The sequence below is a fragment of the Panthera leo genome, assembly GCF_018350215.1.
Source record: "Panthera leo isolate Ple1 chromosome F3 unlocalized genomic scaffold, P.leo_Ple1_pat1.1 chrF3_random_Un_scaffold_30, whole genome shotgun sequence".
Taxonomy (NCBI): Eukaryota; Metazoa; Chordata; class Mammalia; order Carnivora; family Felidae; genus Panthera; species Panthera leo.
In genome coordinates, this window is record NW_024962231.1 from 207,228 (window position 1) to 226,056 (window position 18,829).

Genomic DNA, 18,829 nt, shown 5'->3' on the forward strand with positions numbered 1-18,829 from the left:
AGTCCCATGTAAACCCTTCAGCTGTTTACCTGAATTCCTTTTCATCTCCTATAGAGATGCCACTAAATAACCAGCTCTCAAGGACTCAGGGGGGGTGGGGAACACCAATTCCTCCTCAGAAAATGTTTTTATCCCCTGCTGCTGAGAAAACAGGATTTAATTTCCATCAAGAGAAGTACAAAGCAATAGAGCAATTATTCATATTTTTCCTCAGTGCTGGATTATCTAACAAGGGGTCTCAAAGCATTTAATCTCCAACAGGTAAAGGGTTTTACCCAGGCAAATGGACCTTCAGACAAAGATCTCGAGCCCCACTTGCAGGCTTGTGTGTGAACCTGCTGGACCTTCCATTTGACCTCATCATGGAGGTCATGAAATACTCTCAAAGGCAGAGCCATTCACAAATGAGAACTTTCTCTTTTGGGGTAGGAGGTGGGGGGCAGAGGGGGTCTCTTCCATCTTCGTGGTTCATGGGATGTCTGCTGTCTCAGTCCACATCCAATGGCATTCTCTCTGAGAGGAGCAGGACACCCCAGAGGATCTCAAGACAAGAAGCACCTGGAAGGCCCTGAGGCACTCTACTCTCTGAGAAGTCGCTTGCACAACGTCCCAGACAACCGGGACCCCAGGTCCACTGTTTTCCCAAATGCTTCTGGGGATAGGGCATTCACTCTCCGTCTTCTGGAAAGCCTGTTCTTCCTAAGTGCCATTGGTCCCCTGGGGTGACTCTTTTCAAAGATCCTGGGTCTTTGTAATCACTGAGTGTTCACACTGTGCCCAGCACTTTACATAAGTTACCTCATTTAATTACTCTAGTCTGAGGAGAGAATTGCCATCCCCATTTTCAGATGGGGAAACGGAGGCTTCCACTACTTCCATCCCTTCCTAGCCACTCTCCTTGTGACACCGGTTCTAATGCGGCATTTTATTTCAGGAACGCTGCAACCATGACTGTAATCTCTTTACCTCTTATTCTAGAAACACAGGCTAGCACTTGTAAACACACTAAAGTCTTCAAAGACAGGGAGAAAAAAACAACAACAACAACAACAACACAGCATGCTTAGCCCAAACACCAAGAAAGAATCTGAAGAAACTCAGGTTCATCACAATATCAAATAATGTGGCAGGTCAGCCTCTCAGCTGATATGACTCAAAATTAGATGCTGACCCTGTGCACCTTAATTTCACCAAAGGCCCTCTATCATCTTTGAAATAGCTTTTAGAGTAGTTTTAGTTTTATGGGAAAATTAAACAGGAAGTACAAAGTTCCGAAATACCCCCTGTCCCCAGAAATACAGTTTCCTCTCTTATTTACATCTTGTCTTAGTGTGGTACATTTGTTATAACTGATGAACCGATATTGATACATTAGCATCTACAGCTTCCTTTAGGGGTCACTCTGTATTATGTTCTATGGGTTTGGACAAATATAATGACACGTGTCCATCATTACTGTATACAAAATAGTCCACCGCCCTAAAAATCCCCTGTGCTCTACCTGCTCATTCCTCCCTACCACCCCCCTCCACAACTCCACCCTCTGGGAACCGCTGATCCCAAAGGACAAGAAACCCTGGAACTAATAAGCAATTAGAGCAAGGTTGCCTAATACAAGCAATTGCTTTCCTATATCCTAGCCATGAACGATTGGAATTTGAAATTAAAAACACATTAGCAACAAACAAACAAAAACCAAAAAAATGCTCAGGTATAAACAGATATGAAGCTAACAAAATATTAACATGATGCATAGGAGGAAAACTATAAGCCTCTGATGAAAGAAATCAAAGATTTACATCAATGGCTATTCCTTCGTTGAACTTGAAGAGCAAATCCTCCAATCCCCTGTTACCCCGATCTCAAATTGTAGCAATAGTTAACAGACAAAATCTCCAAGCAGAGGTAGCCCCATGGATGTGCTGCTACAAAGTTCAGGCCCTCTGCCTACTGTGGGCTGTGGCAGGGAAAGAGGTGCCCAACGGGGAAGGCATATAAAATACAAACAAGTGCTTAGTATGTATACCTCCCAAACATTGCATGGAACATATTGACACTAAAAAATTAGAAGGTAACTCTTAATGTCAGGCGTTGTGCGGGGTAAAGATAGGAGTGAGAGTCAAAAACAATTTTTGCAGTATAAGGCCTTATTGGGAACTAAGGTTCCAGGCGAGGTTCCATGACTCAAGAAGGGAGTCAGGGAAGTCTCACCCAGGTATGGTGGGGTAGGGTTTTTAAACTGTAGCAGTTCTGGGTTTAGGCTCCAGTGGGTCTTTCTCTCCTGCCAGGTTGTGCTGTTGCTCGGTAATTGGTTGACCTTCAGTTTCTTCCGGTGCGCAGGTGAGAGGGCCGTCCCCCTCCAGGGACATCCTAACAGTAACTTGTACTTCAGCTAAATTTAAAATTTACCTGGGGCTCCCGTATGTTTATTTGCAGTATCTTGCAACCCTACTCCAAGGCCTCACTGAAGCCAGACTGGGGGTGGGAGGAAAGAAGACAAGGCAAAGTAACAAACCTGTTATTGTACCCAGTGCTTCCTATTTTTCAAAGCTTTTTCAACTCTGTTTCTCCAGATTTGCTACATGTCTGAGAGGAAAACAAGACAACAATCTCCACCCTCATTAACCAGAGGAGAGGGGGAAGACAAGCACCAAGCAATGGAGCCAAGACTGTGAGAGTCAAGAACACAGCTGGCTCTCATTATGCCTTAGCCCACCTGTTCAATTAGTCCAGTGGTTGAAACGTGGGATCACCTGGCGAGCTGCCAAAAGCCCCTGAGGCTTGGGCCCCACTCCTAATGCCTGGGGATCTTTTAAAAAAACTTCATGATAGGGGTACCTGGATGGCTCAGTCCGTTGAACGTCTGAGTTTGGCTCAGGTTATGATCTCACAGTTCGTGGATTGGAGCCCTGCATCGGGCTCTGTGCTGACAGCCTAGAGCCTGCTTCGGATTCTGTGTCTCCCTCTCTCTCTGCCCCTCCCCTGCTCATGCTCTGTCTCTCTCCCTCAAAAATAAATAAACATTAAAAAAAAAAAACTAAAACACTTCGTGGAGGAACTGCTTTTTTAGTTTTTAAAAATGTTTAGTTGATTTCAATCAAAAAGTCACAGGCAGCTGGTGGCTATGGATTGAATACCACAGATCAATAATCTCACCCATTTCTCCCCACCACCATGTTTTTCATTTTTAAGTTTTTATTGAAATTCCAGTTAGTTAACATACTACCATGTTGTTTTAAAGCAAATCCCAAGCATATTATTTAATCCATGTACCAATATCTTTTAAAGCTTTCCAGATGATTTAACTGTGAAACCACGGTTGGAAACCAATCACTAGTCTATCAAATACTCAAAACTGTAACACTTCGTTTAATTAGGGGACTTTCAGCAACTTCACAACCTTGACAACCTGGTTCTAACCTTGAGTGCGTATCCAATCACCTGATGAGCCCAGACTCCACTCCCAGAGATCTGGATTTGGGGAGATAACTTTTTCTCTCCCTCCTCCTCTTGCTCCTTCCCCATTTTTCCACACGCTCGTTATGTGATTCTAATGTTCAGTCTGAATTGAGAAGCACTGCTTAAAAGTCTTTCTATATAAAGCATCTTCCACAGACCAGCCTCACCTGGAAGCTGGTTGAAAACAGCAGAATCTCGGGGCCAAACCCAGACCTTCTGAATCAGAATTTACATTTTCACAAGCTTCCCCAGGGGCACACTGAACATGCACACTGAAGTTTAAGGAGTACTACTCTAAAGCAGTGGTTCTCAGAGTGTGGTCCCCTGACCAGGACCCTTGGGCTGCAAACTTGTTAACGGTATAAGTTCTGGAGCCTCATCCCAAGCCTACAGAATCAGAAACGCTGGGGGTCAGGCAGAGCAAGCTTTATTTGTACTTTCACCAGCCCTCCTGGTGATGCTGATGCACATTCTAGTTCAAGACCCACTGCTCTGGAGTCTAGAACTTGGCTGTATTGCCCAAGCAGCAAGTACTGCTTACAAAAACAACACTTCACTTCAAAAGAGAAGCTGGAGCCATCCTTGGGCTTCTACACAAACAATTCTACATAAATTAAGATATCTCTTTTTAACTCTTTGACCTATGAAAACAAGGAGTGCAATTAAAAACAAAGCAACCTGGGATCCTTAGGAAAGTATAGGCCAATAACTGATGTTCCTAAAAGCATCCAAGATACTAAACATGTCGGTGATGTTCCATACATTCTCCTTGAGAAGGCACCCAAGTTTACATTTTAGAAATAGTTCTATTACAATGTTGTACATTTCTTCCAAGCAAAAAAGAATTGCTTAGAATAGTCTATTGTGTCACATAGTTCATTCCTAAAATGGAGAGGTGGGGAGGGGCACAAGAAGAAAAGTCCTTCTAGGATGGCATGGGAGGACCCAACACCACTCTCCGGAGAAGCTCCTGTTAAGCTTTTTGAGGTCTTGAATTCTTCTGAGAACCGGAGCAAAGACCTTCTGCCTTTAAAATGCGTGTCCAGAATGTACATAAAATTTTTCACACAGTGTCAGAGGAGTCAAGGCCCCTAGGCCAATGGGTATGATGCTGAGGATGCCTATTCTGGTACAGAAAGCAGGCAGAGAGAAGAGAATGCAGCTGTCTCTGGGGGAGAACCATCAGACCCCTGCCAAATCCTAGCTTATTCTCTCACCAGCTAAACAACAATCAGAGATTCATATTCCACTGAAAAAGTGGGTGCAGGAAGGCCGGTTTTACTGCTGCCATCTACGAGTAAGGAAACTGAAATCCAGAACAGTGAGAGGCTAGTCTAGGTGGGCCAGTGACAGTCAAACTCGGGCTTTCCACTGGCCCATCTCCTGCATACTAGGATGCATGAACTCTGCCTTCCTCACAGCTCCAGGACTGCCGGGCACACCGGTCTCTCTCTCTTTACTGCCCACCTTTTAGAGCCCATCTCCCACACACTCACAGCCTGCCATCCATTACCCTTTGTCCCCTCCTGACCAGGGAAAGCCCATTTCTGCCTCCAAGCCTCTATTCCAAGCTGGGTAGGGTTGGCCAGCCCATCCTTGAAGCCTCAATGAATCCTGAACAGGAAGAAGTCTTAAATCAATGACACTCTGGCGCTGACTGTTGTAATGCCTTTTCCCACAACTAAAAGCATGAGATCCTTGCGAGTAGAGTCATGTGCCTCATCTCTGCATCCCAAGAGTTGGCCAGTGAGCACTCAACCAACCGATGACGCAGGGAGGTCAGACACCACTCCAGACTGTGGAGATGAATAATGGAGAAGACTTCAGGCCTTTGCAAGTGTTAGTTTACCCTGGTATTGTGTTTGCAGACAAGGCTGCCTCCAGGACTAAACTTTAATCCCCTGAGGACGCAGGTGAGTTTCCTATCTTTATGTGAGAAGTACCAAGGGCCATGTTGTATAGGTGTTATATATAGAGCGGGTGGCCTTAAGACCCTCCATTTTCCTGAAGAGTCAAGTTCTTCCAAACAAAGTAGCCACAGGGTCTAGGCTGAATGCTAACGAGATATCAGGAAATGGGGAGCCTAATCCTACACACCCGCCTTTCAGGAACCCCAAACACACATTAATGGGACAAACTGCAGGTCCGGCCGCCCTCTCCCACAGCCTCACAGCTCCTCAAACCACACACACTGTCCCCAACTTCTCTCTTCTCCTCCAGCAGAGCCCCAGCAGGCTGCTCTTTGCAAAACTGTTCTCATCCATCACGCTCTGACCTGGGGTGTGAGGGCGCCTGTGTTTCCAGCACCAATGTCGCTTCTGAAGAGCTTGCGGAGGACATGGCATCTGGCAAGCTTGGAGCCCAGGGGCACACCACACAGGTGACTGTGAATGCATGTGAATGTGTGTGTACGTGAATGTGCACAAGCGTGTACAAGCACAAGTCTTGGGAGCTGGAACACAGTTGACTTTAGTAACTGGCTGCCTGCCCTGAGTCCTAGCAGCAAGCAAAGCCCTGGGTATTGCACCCTTATTCCTATCACCTGTAAGGGGATGGATGAGGTAGTATACGTTTCCCAGCACAGCAGCCCTTGGGAATGGGCCTCAGAGGTTGTGACTCAAGTTCAGCTCCAGGAGCACAGACAGCCCAAAGCGCCAGGCAAAGAGATCCTTGCCCCTCAGGCTACAACTTGATGTCTCCTCATACAGTGTCACTTTCTCTCCTGACAGTCTATTTGAAGAGCAGTGATAACCGTGAAATAAGGCAGAGAACAACCTAAGAGAGGCCTAATGTATTGGTAAGCTGTGCAGTCAGAGAGTTCTGTGGGGCTTCAGAAATGAGGCCAAGCTGCACCTTGCGGAGGGGTCCCGGGGTGCTATGGCGGGGGGGGGGGGTGGGGTGAAACTTGCAAATCTGACGGAGGAGGTAGTAGTCATGTATGCTAGGAGACAACATGGTGAGGAGTGCAGTTGAGCAGATTACAAATATATTCTCAAGATAAAAAGGACATGGGGGCAGGAAAGAGTCCTTTGCTTCCATTCCAACTTGTCAGAGGTAAAATTTTGTGTGTGTACACATGTCCAGCACATATATGTGTGTGTGTTTCTTTTTGCACGATCATACCATATCTATGATTTCAACTTACTTACTTTACTCAACCATTAGTTTTGAACATCTCTCTCTGTTAATATATAAAAATCAGCCTGAAAACTTGTAATGGTTGCTTATTCCATTACAGGAGGGTACGGAATGCCCCTTAGCTGTAGGATTTTTGTTTGTTTCCAATATTCTGCTATTTCAAATCCAGCAACTTGTCTTTGCCAGTGGGATAACCCTACAGAAGAATTTCTGGGTCAGGGGCAACTCCAAGTACATTCCTACCAACAGTTCAAATGGCACTTACTGAGCATTTACCAAGTGTACACAAGCGGTAAAATAAAACGGCTTTTATTTTAATGGCACTGAAAGTGAACTGATCCTGAGCTACTGACCCCAACAAGGAGGAGACCATTTATCGAGGGATGAGTTCAGGGCCCTTCTGCTCTTTGTATATATTTTTCTATTGCATGCACATATATATTTTATTATAAATATTAAATGTGCATTCTAACATGTGAGTTATGAAACATCAGTGCATATCAGGTAATTACATGGCATATTTACCCCAATCTAGTACACATCATAAATTCTTTTCACTGTCTTCAGCACAACCCAGTGTGAGATTAAATTATGTGCAAAAAAAAATTTTAACCTTCACTTTTTTAGAATTCTCTCCCAGGGGTTGCAAGAATTGCCTGTGGGTGAGAACCAAATTAGTCTGTAGCCTCAAACCCACTCCCACCCCTCATACCACCCCAGCATGAAGGAACACTAACATCAGGCAATAGTTCAGCTTGCTGATTTTCCAGCTGGAAAACCAGTGAGTAGGAAGCAGGGCTCCGCACTTGGGTTCTGATTTCCTACAAAGCCAAATTTTCATTGCTCTCCCCGCGCAGACCCTTTCTCTGCACCCACCCTTTGATCAAAAGTGAAAGTCACTGCCACAGCACACAAGCCTTGGCCTCAAAGATCCGTGTTACTCACTGGTTCCCAGAAAAGCACTTGTCTGGGACACGGCTTAAGGAGCAGCCAAGAAGAGTTCATTGATCTCTGTCTCCAGGGCTCAGTGGCTTTGGCACCAAGAGGGGCCAAGACTTTCCAGATGTTCCACGGAATGGCTGGACCAGCTCCAGGAAAGCCCTGCAGACCTACAAAGGGACGCCTGTTCCCCAAGTGTGCGCCATTCTAAATCACAAGCTCTCTGAGGAGAGCGCCCTCCAAAGCAGGCAGGGCCTTCATAGAGAGGTCTGCAGGATCCTCACTCCGTGTCCTGGGCCACCACCCAGCTCTGGAGCTCTGCCACTTCCATGACACCCCTCCCCCAGCATTCACATGCACAAACATTTCCCCCAAACTACCAGCTCTGGTTTCTATAGCAACAAAGCAAAAGCCAACAGGGTTTGAAAAAGCAGCACACTTGATGGCAACCATGCAGATGGGCAGAGAAAAAATCCTGGGAAACTCTGGCCTCTTCCTAGCAATCTGCCCTCAGAGGAGTGCCAGCCCACCAGGGGCCAGAGCTACAAATCTAAAAACTGAGCTCTCTGCTCCCAAGGGTGCAATTCCCTTCCTTTGGCTCCACCAAAGGAAGCCAAAGGACTGCTACGAATACCACTGGCTCAAACTCACTGCACATTTTTGAGCATGTAGTTTGTGCCAGGCACTAATCCAGATTGCCAGGAATGCAATGACAACCCAGCAAGATAAAATATTTGCCCTCTACAGCCTTTATGCTAGAAAAGCAAATAGATAACAAGTGAAAAAAAATGTCAATAATAATTTCAAAAGGCACCCAGTGCAAGTAAAAAAAAAAAAAAGCAACTCAACAACAAAAAAGATTTCCAGAGAAGATGTTATGGTATAGAAATGAAGACTGAATGACAATGTAGAAAAAAGTACACTTTCCATCTATGTGTATGGTGCTTTACTTTCAAAGTGGGTTTTCATGCATATAAACCCCTCCCGCCATCACTCTCTGTTAGTGAGTAGGATGGGAATGCATCAGGACGCTCACTTGATTGAATAGAAACAGAAGCCCAACCGTGTGAAATGACATGTTCTAGGTCCACACGTTTCACTCCTAGGATCTCTATTTACCAGATGGCCATAGAGAGAATGTAAATATCAGCCTCATATAAACATTAGGGGAAGATATTGACAACAAATGTAACTGACTCTGAAGCTATAAGATTTAGAAAAAAGCTATGTAAAAGTTTAAAAAGTAACAACTATCTTTCAGGAGTGATCAAAAACCTGTAGATACATAAAAAGTTTCTCAATATCACTAATAATCAGAGAAATACAAATTAAAACTCCGAGGAAGCATTCCCCACCATACTAGCAGAAATGTAAAAGTCTGCTAATACCAACTATGAAGCTACAAAGCGATTGGAAACCGTAAACATATCTGGTGGTAGCAGCAACTGGCATGATAGTTTGAACAACAATTTATCATTACCTAGTAAAGTTGAATATACACAAAAATATTGAGCCATCATTTCCACACGAAAAGAAACCTAAAGAAACTGTAGAAGCAAGTATGCCCCAGAACACAGTATTGTCCCTGATAGCAAAAACTTAAAAACGACCCAGGTATCCTGAATAGAACACCTAAATGAATTTTAATATATTAATGTAATAGAATAAAAAATGAATGAACTACAGCCACCCACATCAATATGGATGAATCTCAAAAATATAACACTGCATGAACCACAAAAGAATTTACATAGGATGTTACCACTTAAATAAACCTTCAAAAGTAAGTAAAAACAGGGGTGCCAGCTCAGGTCATGATTTCACGGCTCGTGAGTTTGAGCCCCACGTCGGGCTCTGTGCTGGCAACTCACAGCCTGGAGCCTGCTTCGGATTCTGTGTCTCCCTCTCTCTCTCTACTCTTCCCCCACCACTCATGCTCTGTCTCTCTGTCTCAAAAATAAATAAACAGTGAAAAAAAAAAGAAAAAAAAAAGAAAAAGAAAAAAGAAAAAGAAATTTAAGTAGGTTAAAAAAAACACACAATGTATTATTTAAGGAAACATACATACAGGTGGTCAAATCATAAAGAAATGGGAGAAAACAACACACAATTCAGGACAGTAGTTACCTTTGGGGATAAATGGTGAAGACAAGATCAGCAAAGGGTCTCAGGGGACTACAAAGGCACCAGAAATGTGCTTTTTCTCTATCTGGATCATAGGTACATATGACCCATGATATATAATATATAATTTCCAAATAAAAATAGTGGGAAGAGAGTAAAGGAGAGAGAGAGTGTAAGGCTGATTTAAATTAACCTCAAAGGAGAGATTGATACAAGGGAAACAGATCACAAGAGGGTCTTATTTCCTCCAGTCAAACCAAGAAATTATCATTTTTCATGTTCTAAGGCAAGACAGTCTGGTGAGGGCCTCGGGCAGTATGGGAAGGAAATTGAAAGTACTCTGGTTTGATTTATGTTCTAAAAAAATTAAAAATAAAAACAAAATAGGTCCTTCTGCAGTGCAAGCTAGGTCTTTCTAGTTCGCCTGGCAGTATAGTGGCTTCAAAGGCCATAATTGCAGCCAGGGAGAAGTCCAGTGGCTAGACGGACATCTGTAATTAGGCAGGTGAAGTCCGCCTTACAGGCTCCAGGTGCTTGGCCGACAACCCTGCTGACCCCAAACCCACCTATGACAGGCAGTTCTCGGCATCCATACATTTCGCATTCTGACAACACACATGGATGCTCGGCTGACAGCTGGAAATCGCGTTTCACAGTGGTGTTCTCTGCCTGCCAAGCCACTGTGCCACCTTCAAGCCTTCACCATCCTTTCCTGGACAACCGTCACTCATTAATTCATGCAACAAACATTTCCTAAGTATGCCTGGACTCTGGTGCTCTGTGAGGCCATGAAGGTAGAGCAGAGAACAAAACAGACATCGTCTCGGCCTCCATAGAACTTAGAGTCTAAAGAAAGTGATTTTGCAATTATCTTAATATGTTGCTGTTTCCTGCTTTTTTTGTTGTTAAATGAAGATAATAGTAAGAAAAAATGAGGATATTGGCCTTTGTGATAAAATACATCTTTTCTACTTTGGAGAATAGATTCTAATATAGCAAATCAGCAAAGGGTCCTCAGGGGGCTGCAAAGGCCCCTAGTTAGCCTCAGCTGGACCCTCCCAGCCTGTAAACAGGTCGACAGGTTGCCCAAATGACCAAGTGGGGAAGAATGCTGCAAATAGGATTAAAGACAGTATCTAAACAACAAGACACAATGAGAGCCATTTTAGAATATATTTTTGTTCTCTTTTTTTTTTTTTTTTTTTTTCAACATTTTTTTATTTATTTTTGGGACAGAGAGAGACAGAGCATGAACGGGGGAGGGGCAGAGAGAGAGGGAGACACAGAATCGGAAACAGGCTCCAGGCTCCGAGCCATTAGCCCAGAGCCTGACGCGGGGCTCGAACTCACGGACCGCGAGATCGTGACCTGGCTGAAGTCGGACGCTTAACCGACTGCGCCACCCAGGCGCCCCTATATTTTTGTTCTCTGACATACGTAGAAAAATGCTGCTACAGACCATGTCAAAATAAATTACTGCCTATACTTTGTTCTAATAGATTTATGGTTTTAGGTCTCAACATTTAGGTCTTTAATCCATTTGGAGTTTAGTGTTGTGCATGGTATAAGAAAATGGTCGAGTTTCTCCTGCATGTAGCTGTCCAGTTTTCCCAATATCATTCAATAAATGATATTGAAAAGACTCTTTTCCCCACTACCTTCATCATAGATTAGTTGGCCATAAACATGTGAATTTGTTTATGGGCTCTCTACTCTGTTCCATTGATCTCCATGTCTGTTTTTTTGTGCCAGCTCCATATTGTTTTGATTACTACAGCTTTGTAATGTATCTTGATATCCAGGATTGTGATACCTCCAGCTTTGTTCTTTCTCAAGATTGCTTTGGCTACTCAGGGTCTGCTGTGGTTTCATACAAAATTTAGGATTATTGGTTCTGATTCTGTGAAAAATGCTGTTGGCATCTTATAGGGATTGCACTGAAACTGCAGATTACTTTAGGTAGTGTGGACATTTTTTTTAATGTTTATTTATTTTTGAGAGAGAGAGAGAGAGAGAAATGGGGGACAGGCAGAGAGGGAGGGATACAGAGAATCCAAGGCAGACTCCAGGCTCTGAGCTGTCAGCACAGAGCCTGACACGGGGCTCAAACTCATGAACTGCAAGATCATGACCTGAGCAGAAGTCAGACTCTCAACCAGCTGAGCCACCCAGGTGCTCCAGTAGTGTGGATATTTTAACTGTATTAATTCTTCCAATCCATGAGCATGGAATATTTTTGCGTTTGTTTGTGTTGTGTTCAATTTCTCTCATCAGTGTTTACAGTTTTCAGAGTACAGAGCTATTATTTCCTGGTTAAAATAATTCCTAGGTATTTTATTCTTTTCGGTGCCACAGTAAATATTTTAACTCTCTGCAATGTAATCTCCCATTACAACATTAACTCAGTTATTCAAACTTTCACTATTTTCACCTCCAGACACCTTTTTAGAAGTGTGTACAAATTTAAGGACCTACCTACAAACATAGCTGTTGGTTCTCTGAGCATGAGGAAATTCAAGAGATACTTAGGATTTCATCTTTCTGTAAGGATTGGTCTTTTCTTTTCTTTTCCTTTTATTTCTTTATTTCCTTGTTTCTTTCTTTACTTCTTTCCTTTTATTTCTCTCTTTACTCCTCTATTTATTCCTTTCCTTACTTCTTTTTTTTCAACAAAGGAATAGTTAGATATTCCATAAGTATCAAGAGGTTAAACCAACAACACATGAAAGTTCTGAAGGTAAAATATCAAGCATTTAAAAATATATAGGTAGGGGCGCCTGGGTGACGCAGTCGGTTGGGCGTCCAACTTCAGCCAGGTCACGATCTCGCGGTCCGTGAGTTCGAGCCCCGCGTCAGGCTCTGGGCTGATGGCTCAGAGCCTGGAGCCTGTTTCCGATTCTGTGTCTCCCTCTCTCTCTGCCCCTCCCCCGTTCATGCTCTGTCTCTCTCTGTCCCAAAAATAAATAAATGTTGAAAAAAAAATTTCTAAAAAAATAAAAATATATAGGTAAACGTTAAGGGGAAATGGGTCACGTGCCTTCCTGGTGCCTCAGCTCATACAGGCAATAAATTATTAGTTGGAGTCTTTATACCTATACATCACAAACCATGGAGAGAATTTATCTATTCAAAATCAAACCATTTCTCAGGGCAAGAAGTTAAGTCAAGTCTAACCAAAGGAACTTCCATTCTTCCTACATCTATAGCTCCTAGGCTTCTTAAATCTGAGGAGAAACTCTTTACTCACGGCACACATGAACTGATTCTGTTTCCCCAAAGCCTGAGGAGAAGATGCCCTCAGCACGCATGAACTGATGATCTTTCCGCTGAGTCTAAGGAGAAACTCCTGATGCCCAGCACACATGATCTGGTGCTGTTTCCCTCAAGTCTGAGGAGAAACTCCTTACCCCCAGCGCGCATGCACTGATGCTGTTTCCCCTAAGCATGAGGAGAAACTCCTTAACCCTGTACACATGAAATGGTTGCTTTCAGCCTTTCTTATTGCCAAGTAGCATTCCAGTGTATATACAAACCAAATCTATTTTACCCATTCATTAGTGGATGGACATTTAGGCTCTTTCCATAATTTGGCTATTGCTGAATGTGCTTCTAGAAGCCAAACCATGCCATCTGCAGCAAGATGGATGTAACTGAAGGGCATTATGCTCAGTGAAATAAGTCAGGCAGAGAAGGACCGATATCATATGTTTTCACTCATATGTGGATCTTGAGAAACTTAACAGAAAACCTTTGGGGACAGGAAGGGGGAAATTAGTTACTAACAGAGAACAGAGAAAAATTAAAGAATAAAAAAATAGTTTTAGACAGATTTCTTTTTCTTTGTATATAATACTATTTTGTTGTAAATGATAGGCACCCATAGATACACGTTTAAGTAATCAATGATGAGGTTCTCCACCAGGGACACCTGTTATATTGATACATCCCTTCCTTATTTAAACCTAGCCCAGGAAAACTTTGTTTGCTGTTTTATTGTTGTTGTTTGTCTGTTTTCACAAGTGTAAGCCAAATATATTCAATAAACATGTTAAAATAATAGTTCTGTTTCCAAAAGACCACTGAAGTCAAAGTGTTTTAAATTAATTCTATTTGGATTTCAATCCATCTTTCTTTGTTTTTGAATCCAATTAATACTAATTTGGGTAAGGGGCCTGGTAAAACCAGAAATGCCCTTAACCCTTTCTATGTTGGGAAAACTTTGAAGTGTATGTCACTAAGACTGAGAGTCTTTAATTATAACACTGGGAAGTACAGGGGTTACACTGCAGTGATCAAGGCACTTGTCTTTCACAATCACCTTCTGTGCTCATGTAAGTACAGGGAGGGGAATTCTCATCCACCCACTGGGTCACACTCTGATTCCATATATTCAAGAAGGCAGGTATGCCAAGGGGAACCCTGAGGTGTGCTGTGTCCCAGAAATACACCTACCCTAACAATGTATTTTTCCCTCAGGGTTCCCACGCGCTAGATCTATGAAAAGAACAGAATCAGGGCCCAAGCCTGGCACAGAATGATTCAGTGAGAAGCCAAGACGTTCCCCATGCTGCCTCCAAGGCAATGATGGGGCTACAGAAGGGGAGTTTCAACTCAGTCCTACACACTGCCCACATACTTGGCCGGCCCCCGAGCCCAAGCTCTCAGCCTGAACTGCAACCTGAACCTCCCCTCATCTCAGGCATCCTGGGGAACCACTGCCTGCTGTTGCTTTGGATCATGTCTCCGCCCAGGACCTACCCTAACCATAGCCTTGCCTCTGGCCTTAGGTGTCCCTCGTCCTAGCTCTGAGGAATCAATGGAATTGAGGCCCGTGACCTCGCAAATCTTGTCAGGGAAGAAGGGGGAAGATCACCATGACATTTTCATGTATGGGATGGAGCTCCAGAAAGGGATCCCCAGCTAAAGCATAAGCCTTTCCCACAGGATCCACCAACGCCTGAACCCAAATCCTAAGGCTGACCGGCACCCTCACATTGCCCCCAACTCACCCTGCCCTGGAGATCACTGCACAGCTGGCTGTTTTCCCCTTGCCACCTCCGGGAACCGAACCCTAACCCCATGATGCCACTGCACATGCTCCTGCAGATAGGAAGAGAAAGACAAAGGTCATTATTTCATCCCATGTAAATGTGAACTAAACACTTCTTTCAGATCCTCCATTCTTACTAAGGAGCTTCTATTACCATAGAGCAAAAGTCAAACTTATGAGATCTATTCAGAATTTAACCCAGAAATGACTTTCAGAAAATTTCTTTTCAGAAAGAGCTTTAAGCAGTAAAAGATAAATTCTAGATTCCTTTTGTCTATGTTCATGAATTTATTTCTTACTCAACTCTTTCCCTTACCATTTATGTAAAATGAGCTTTAGATTTCAAAAAAATGCAAAATTTTGATAACCAGTTGAAAAATACATTGATAATTAAAGACATCATAAATTAGTGCTTATAGGCACTGCATGAAAGGAAACTGAATAGTCAAACCTAATTCTGTAACCAGGCATAAACTGGTCACTTTGGGAAATAATGATTGAAAAAAAATGTCCTTTTATATTTCACTTTAATCCCCTATATTTTCAATGTTCTTAACATCAGCAAGTTGGCAATCCATAACCTGTATGCGTAAGTTCAAAAAGAGATGTCCTCCAGACATGGTCCCCTGTTTCACTGCTGGTCTAGAGAAGAAATAGGTGCAATAGCCAGAATACAGGATGAGTTGAGTGCTCAGAAAAAAATCACAGCATGGACATAGTAGGAGAAGGAAAGAACTCTTCTGACCTCTTACTCTAAAACATGATACAAATCCAGTTCCAGAATCAATTCCCTTAGTTAAAAGATGTACCTAAGGAACTGAGAATGTTGTAAGATGCTGTCCCATATTTGTAGGGCATTTCCTAAAATGATCCAATTAATATTAGCAGGGTCAGTTTATACTGAGAAGCTGGTTTATACTGAGAAGCTGTCCCATATTTGTAGGGCATTTCCTAAAATGATCCAATTAATATTAGCAGGGTCAGTTTATACTGAGAAGCTGGTGTCCTATACTGCATCCTGGCTTTGCACTTTCGGTCCACGTAAAGTGGTCATGAAGCTTGTGGCCATGGTGTACTGGGAAACACATGTCTGGAACTTCATCACTGAAAACAGCTTAAGACAAAGTGCCCTCATTTCTCATCGACTGAGGCTACAGAACACCACCATGAGTTGGAGATATAAAGAAATTTAATATCTGAACTATCGAAGGGCCCATATAGTGGGAGAGGCAGATACATAAACAGATTGTTTTAAAAACACTGTGGTCAAAGGTAACACCCAAGACTAAAAAGTTGCAAGGTAGCATGAGAAGTTGTTTTGAGAAATGACGAAATAACTCACGAAGCAGCAAAGGTTGAAAGTGGCTGCCTGTAGGAAAACATACTGTTGACTGTTGTAGACTGCTGACTGGTATTTTAAGGTTTGTGTACATGTAACTTTGATGACAAACACATAAAATTTGTTTCTTTTGCTTGGTTTCAACATCCCTGGGGGGAAAAAAAAACACCCATCACCAACCCTTGATATACATTCTTTTATTTTTTTCTTCAAATTTCCTCAAAGATGTTTTGTTCAATCCTTTGTAAAAACATACAGTGGCAACACAATGCACCCAATTTTAAAAATTTTTTTTGAAATTTATTGTCAAATTGGTTCCCATACAACACCCAGTGCTCATCCCAAAAGATGCCCTCCTCAATACCCATTGCCCACCCTCCCCTCCCACCCACCCCCCATCAACCCTCAGTTTGTTCTCAGTTTTTAACAGTCTCTTATGCTTTGGCTCTCTCCCACTCTAACCTCTTTTTTTGTTTTATGTTTTCCTTCCCCTCCCCCATGGGTTCCTGTTAAGTTTCTCAGGATCCACATAAGAGTGAAAACATATGGTATCTGTCTTTCTCTGTATGGCTTATTTCACTTAGCATCAGACTCTCCAATTCCATCCATGTTGCTACAAAGGGCCATATTTCATTCCGTCTCATTGCCACGTAGTACTCCATTGTGTATATAAACCACAATTTCTTTATCCATTCATCAGTTGATGGACATTTAGGTTCTATCCATAATTTGGCTATTGTTGAGAGTGCTGCTATAAACATTGGGGTACAAGTGCCCCTATACTTCAGTACTCCTGTATCCCTTGGGTAAATTCCTAGCAGTGCTATTGCTGGGTCATAGGGTAGGTCTATTTTTAATTTTTTGAGGAACCTCCACACTGTTTTCCAGAGTGGCTGCACCAATTTGCATTCCCACCAACAGTGCAAGAGGGTTCCCGTTTCTCCACATCCTCTCCAGCATCTATAGTTTCCTGATTTGTTCATTTTTGCCACTCTGACTGGCGTGAGGTGGTATCTCAGTGTGGTTTTGATTTGTATTTCCCTGATGAGGAGCGACATTGAGCATCTTTTCATGTGCCTGTTGGCCATCTGGATGTCTTCTTTAGAGAAGTGTCTCTTCATGTTTTCTGCCCATTTCTTCACTGGGCTATTTGTTTTTCGGGTGTGGAGTTTGGTGAGTTCTTTATAGATTTTGGATACTAGCCCTTTGTCCGATATGCCATTTTCAAACATCTTTTCCCATTCCGTTGGTTGTCTTTTAGTTTTGTTGGTTGCTTCCTTTGCTGTGCAGAAGCTTTTTTATCTTCATAAGGTCCCAGTAGTTCATTTTTGCTTTTACTTCCCTTGCCTTTGGGGATGTGTCAAGTAAGTAATTTCTACGACTGAGGTCAGAGAGGTCTTTTCCTGCTTTCTCCTCTAGGGTTTTGATGGTTTCTTGTCTTACATTCGGGTCCATAATCCATTTTGAGTTTATTTTTGTGAATGGTGTGAGAAAGTGGTCTAGTTTCAACCTTCTGCATGTTGCTGTCCAGTTCTCCCAGCACCATTTGTTAAAGAGACTGTCTTTTTTCCTTTGGGTGTTCTGTCCTGCTTTGTCAAAGATTAGTTGGCCATACGTTTGTGGGTCTAGTTGTGGGGTATCTATTCTATTCCATTGGTCTATGTGTCTGTTTTTGTGCCAATACCATGCTGTCTTGGTGATTACAGCTTTGTAGTAGAGGCTAAAGTCTGGGATTGTGATGCCTCCTGCTTTGTTCTTCTTCTTCAAAATTACTTTGGCTATTCGGGGCCTTTTGTGGTTCCATATGAATTTTAGCATTGCTTGTTCTAGTTTTGAGAAGAATGCTGGTGCAATTTTGATTGGGATTGCATTGAAAGTGTAGAGTGCTTTGGGTAGTGTTGATATTTTGACAATATTTATTCTTCCAATCCATGAGTATGGGATGTTTTTCCATTTCTTCACATCTGCTTCAATTTCCTTCATAAGCTTTCTATAGTTTTCAGCACACAGATCTTTTACATCTTTGGTTAGATTTATCCCTAGGTATTTTATGCTTCTTGGTGCAATTGTGAATGGGATCACTTTCTTTATTTGTCTTTCTGTTACTTCATTATTAGTGTATAAGAATGCAACTGATTTCTGTACATAGATTTTGTATCCTGCAACTTTGCTGAATTCATGTATCAGTTCTGGCAGACTTCTGGTGGAGTCTATTAGATTTTCCATGTATAATATCATGTCATCTGCAAAAAGTAAAGCTTGACTTTATCTTTGCCAATTTTGATGCCTTTGATTTCCATTTGTTGTCTGATTGCTGATGCTAGAACTTCCAACACTGTGTTAAACAACAGCAGTGAGAGGGGACATCCCTGTCGTGTTCCTGATCTCAGGGAAAAAGCTCAGGGAAAAACATTGAGGATGATGTTAGCTGTGGGCTTTTCATAAATGGCTTTTATGATGTTTAAGTATGTTCCTTGTATCCCGACTTTCTCGAGGTTTTTTATTAAGAAATATTGCTGAATTTTGTCAAATGCCTTTTCTGCATCGATTGACAGGATCATATGGTTCTTATCTTTTCTTTTATTAATGTGATGTATCACTTTGATTTGTGAATGTTGAACCAGCCCTGCATCCCAGGAATGAATCCCATTTGATCATGGTGAATAATTCTTTTTACATGCTGTTGAATTCGATTTGCTAGTATCTTATGGAGAATTTTTGCATCCATATTCATCAGGGATATTGGCCTGTAGTTCTTTTTTACTCTGTCTCGTAAACGG

General features: G+C 42.5%; 1 protein-coding gene across 4 annotated transcripts in view; it reads right to left on the bottom strand.

The window, feature by feature from the left end:
• Positions 1–18,829, bottom strand: part of LOC122212801 (nuclear pore membrane glycoprotein 210-like) — a 73,303-nt gene that overhangs the window by 42,743 nt on the left and 11,731 nt on the right. For all 4 annotated transcript variants that reach the window (XM_042926764.1, XM_042926762.1, XM_042926765.1 and 1 more), the window contains exon 7: positions 14,670–14,760. In XM_042926764.1, coding sequence (XP_042782698.1) covers positions 14,670–14,760 — 91 coding nt within the window. The remainder of the gene's footprint in view (positions 1–14,669; positions 14,761–18,829) is intronic.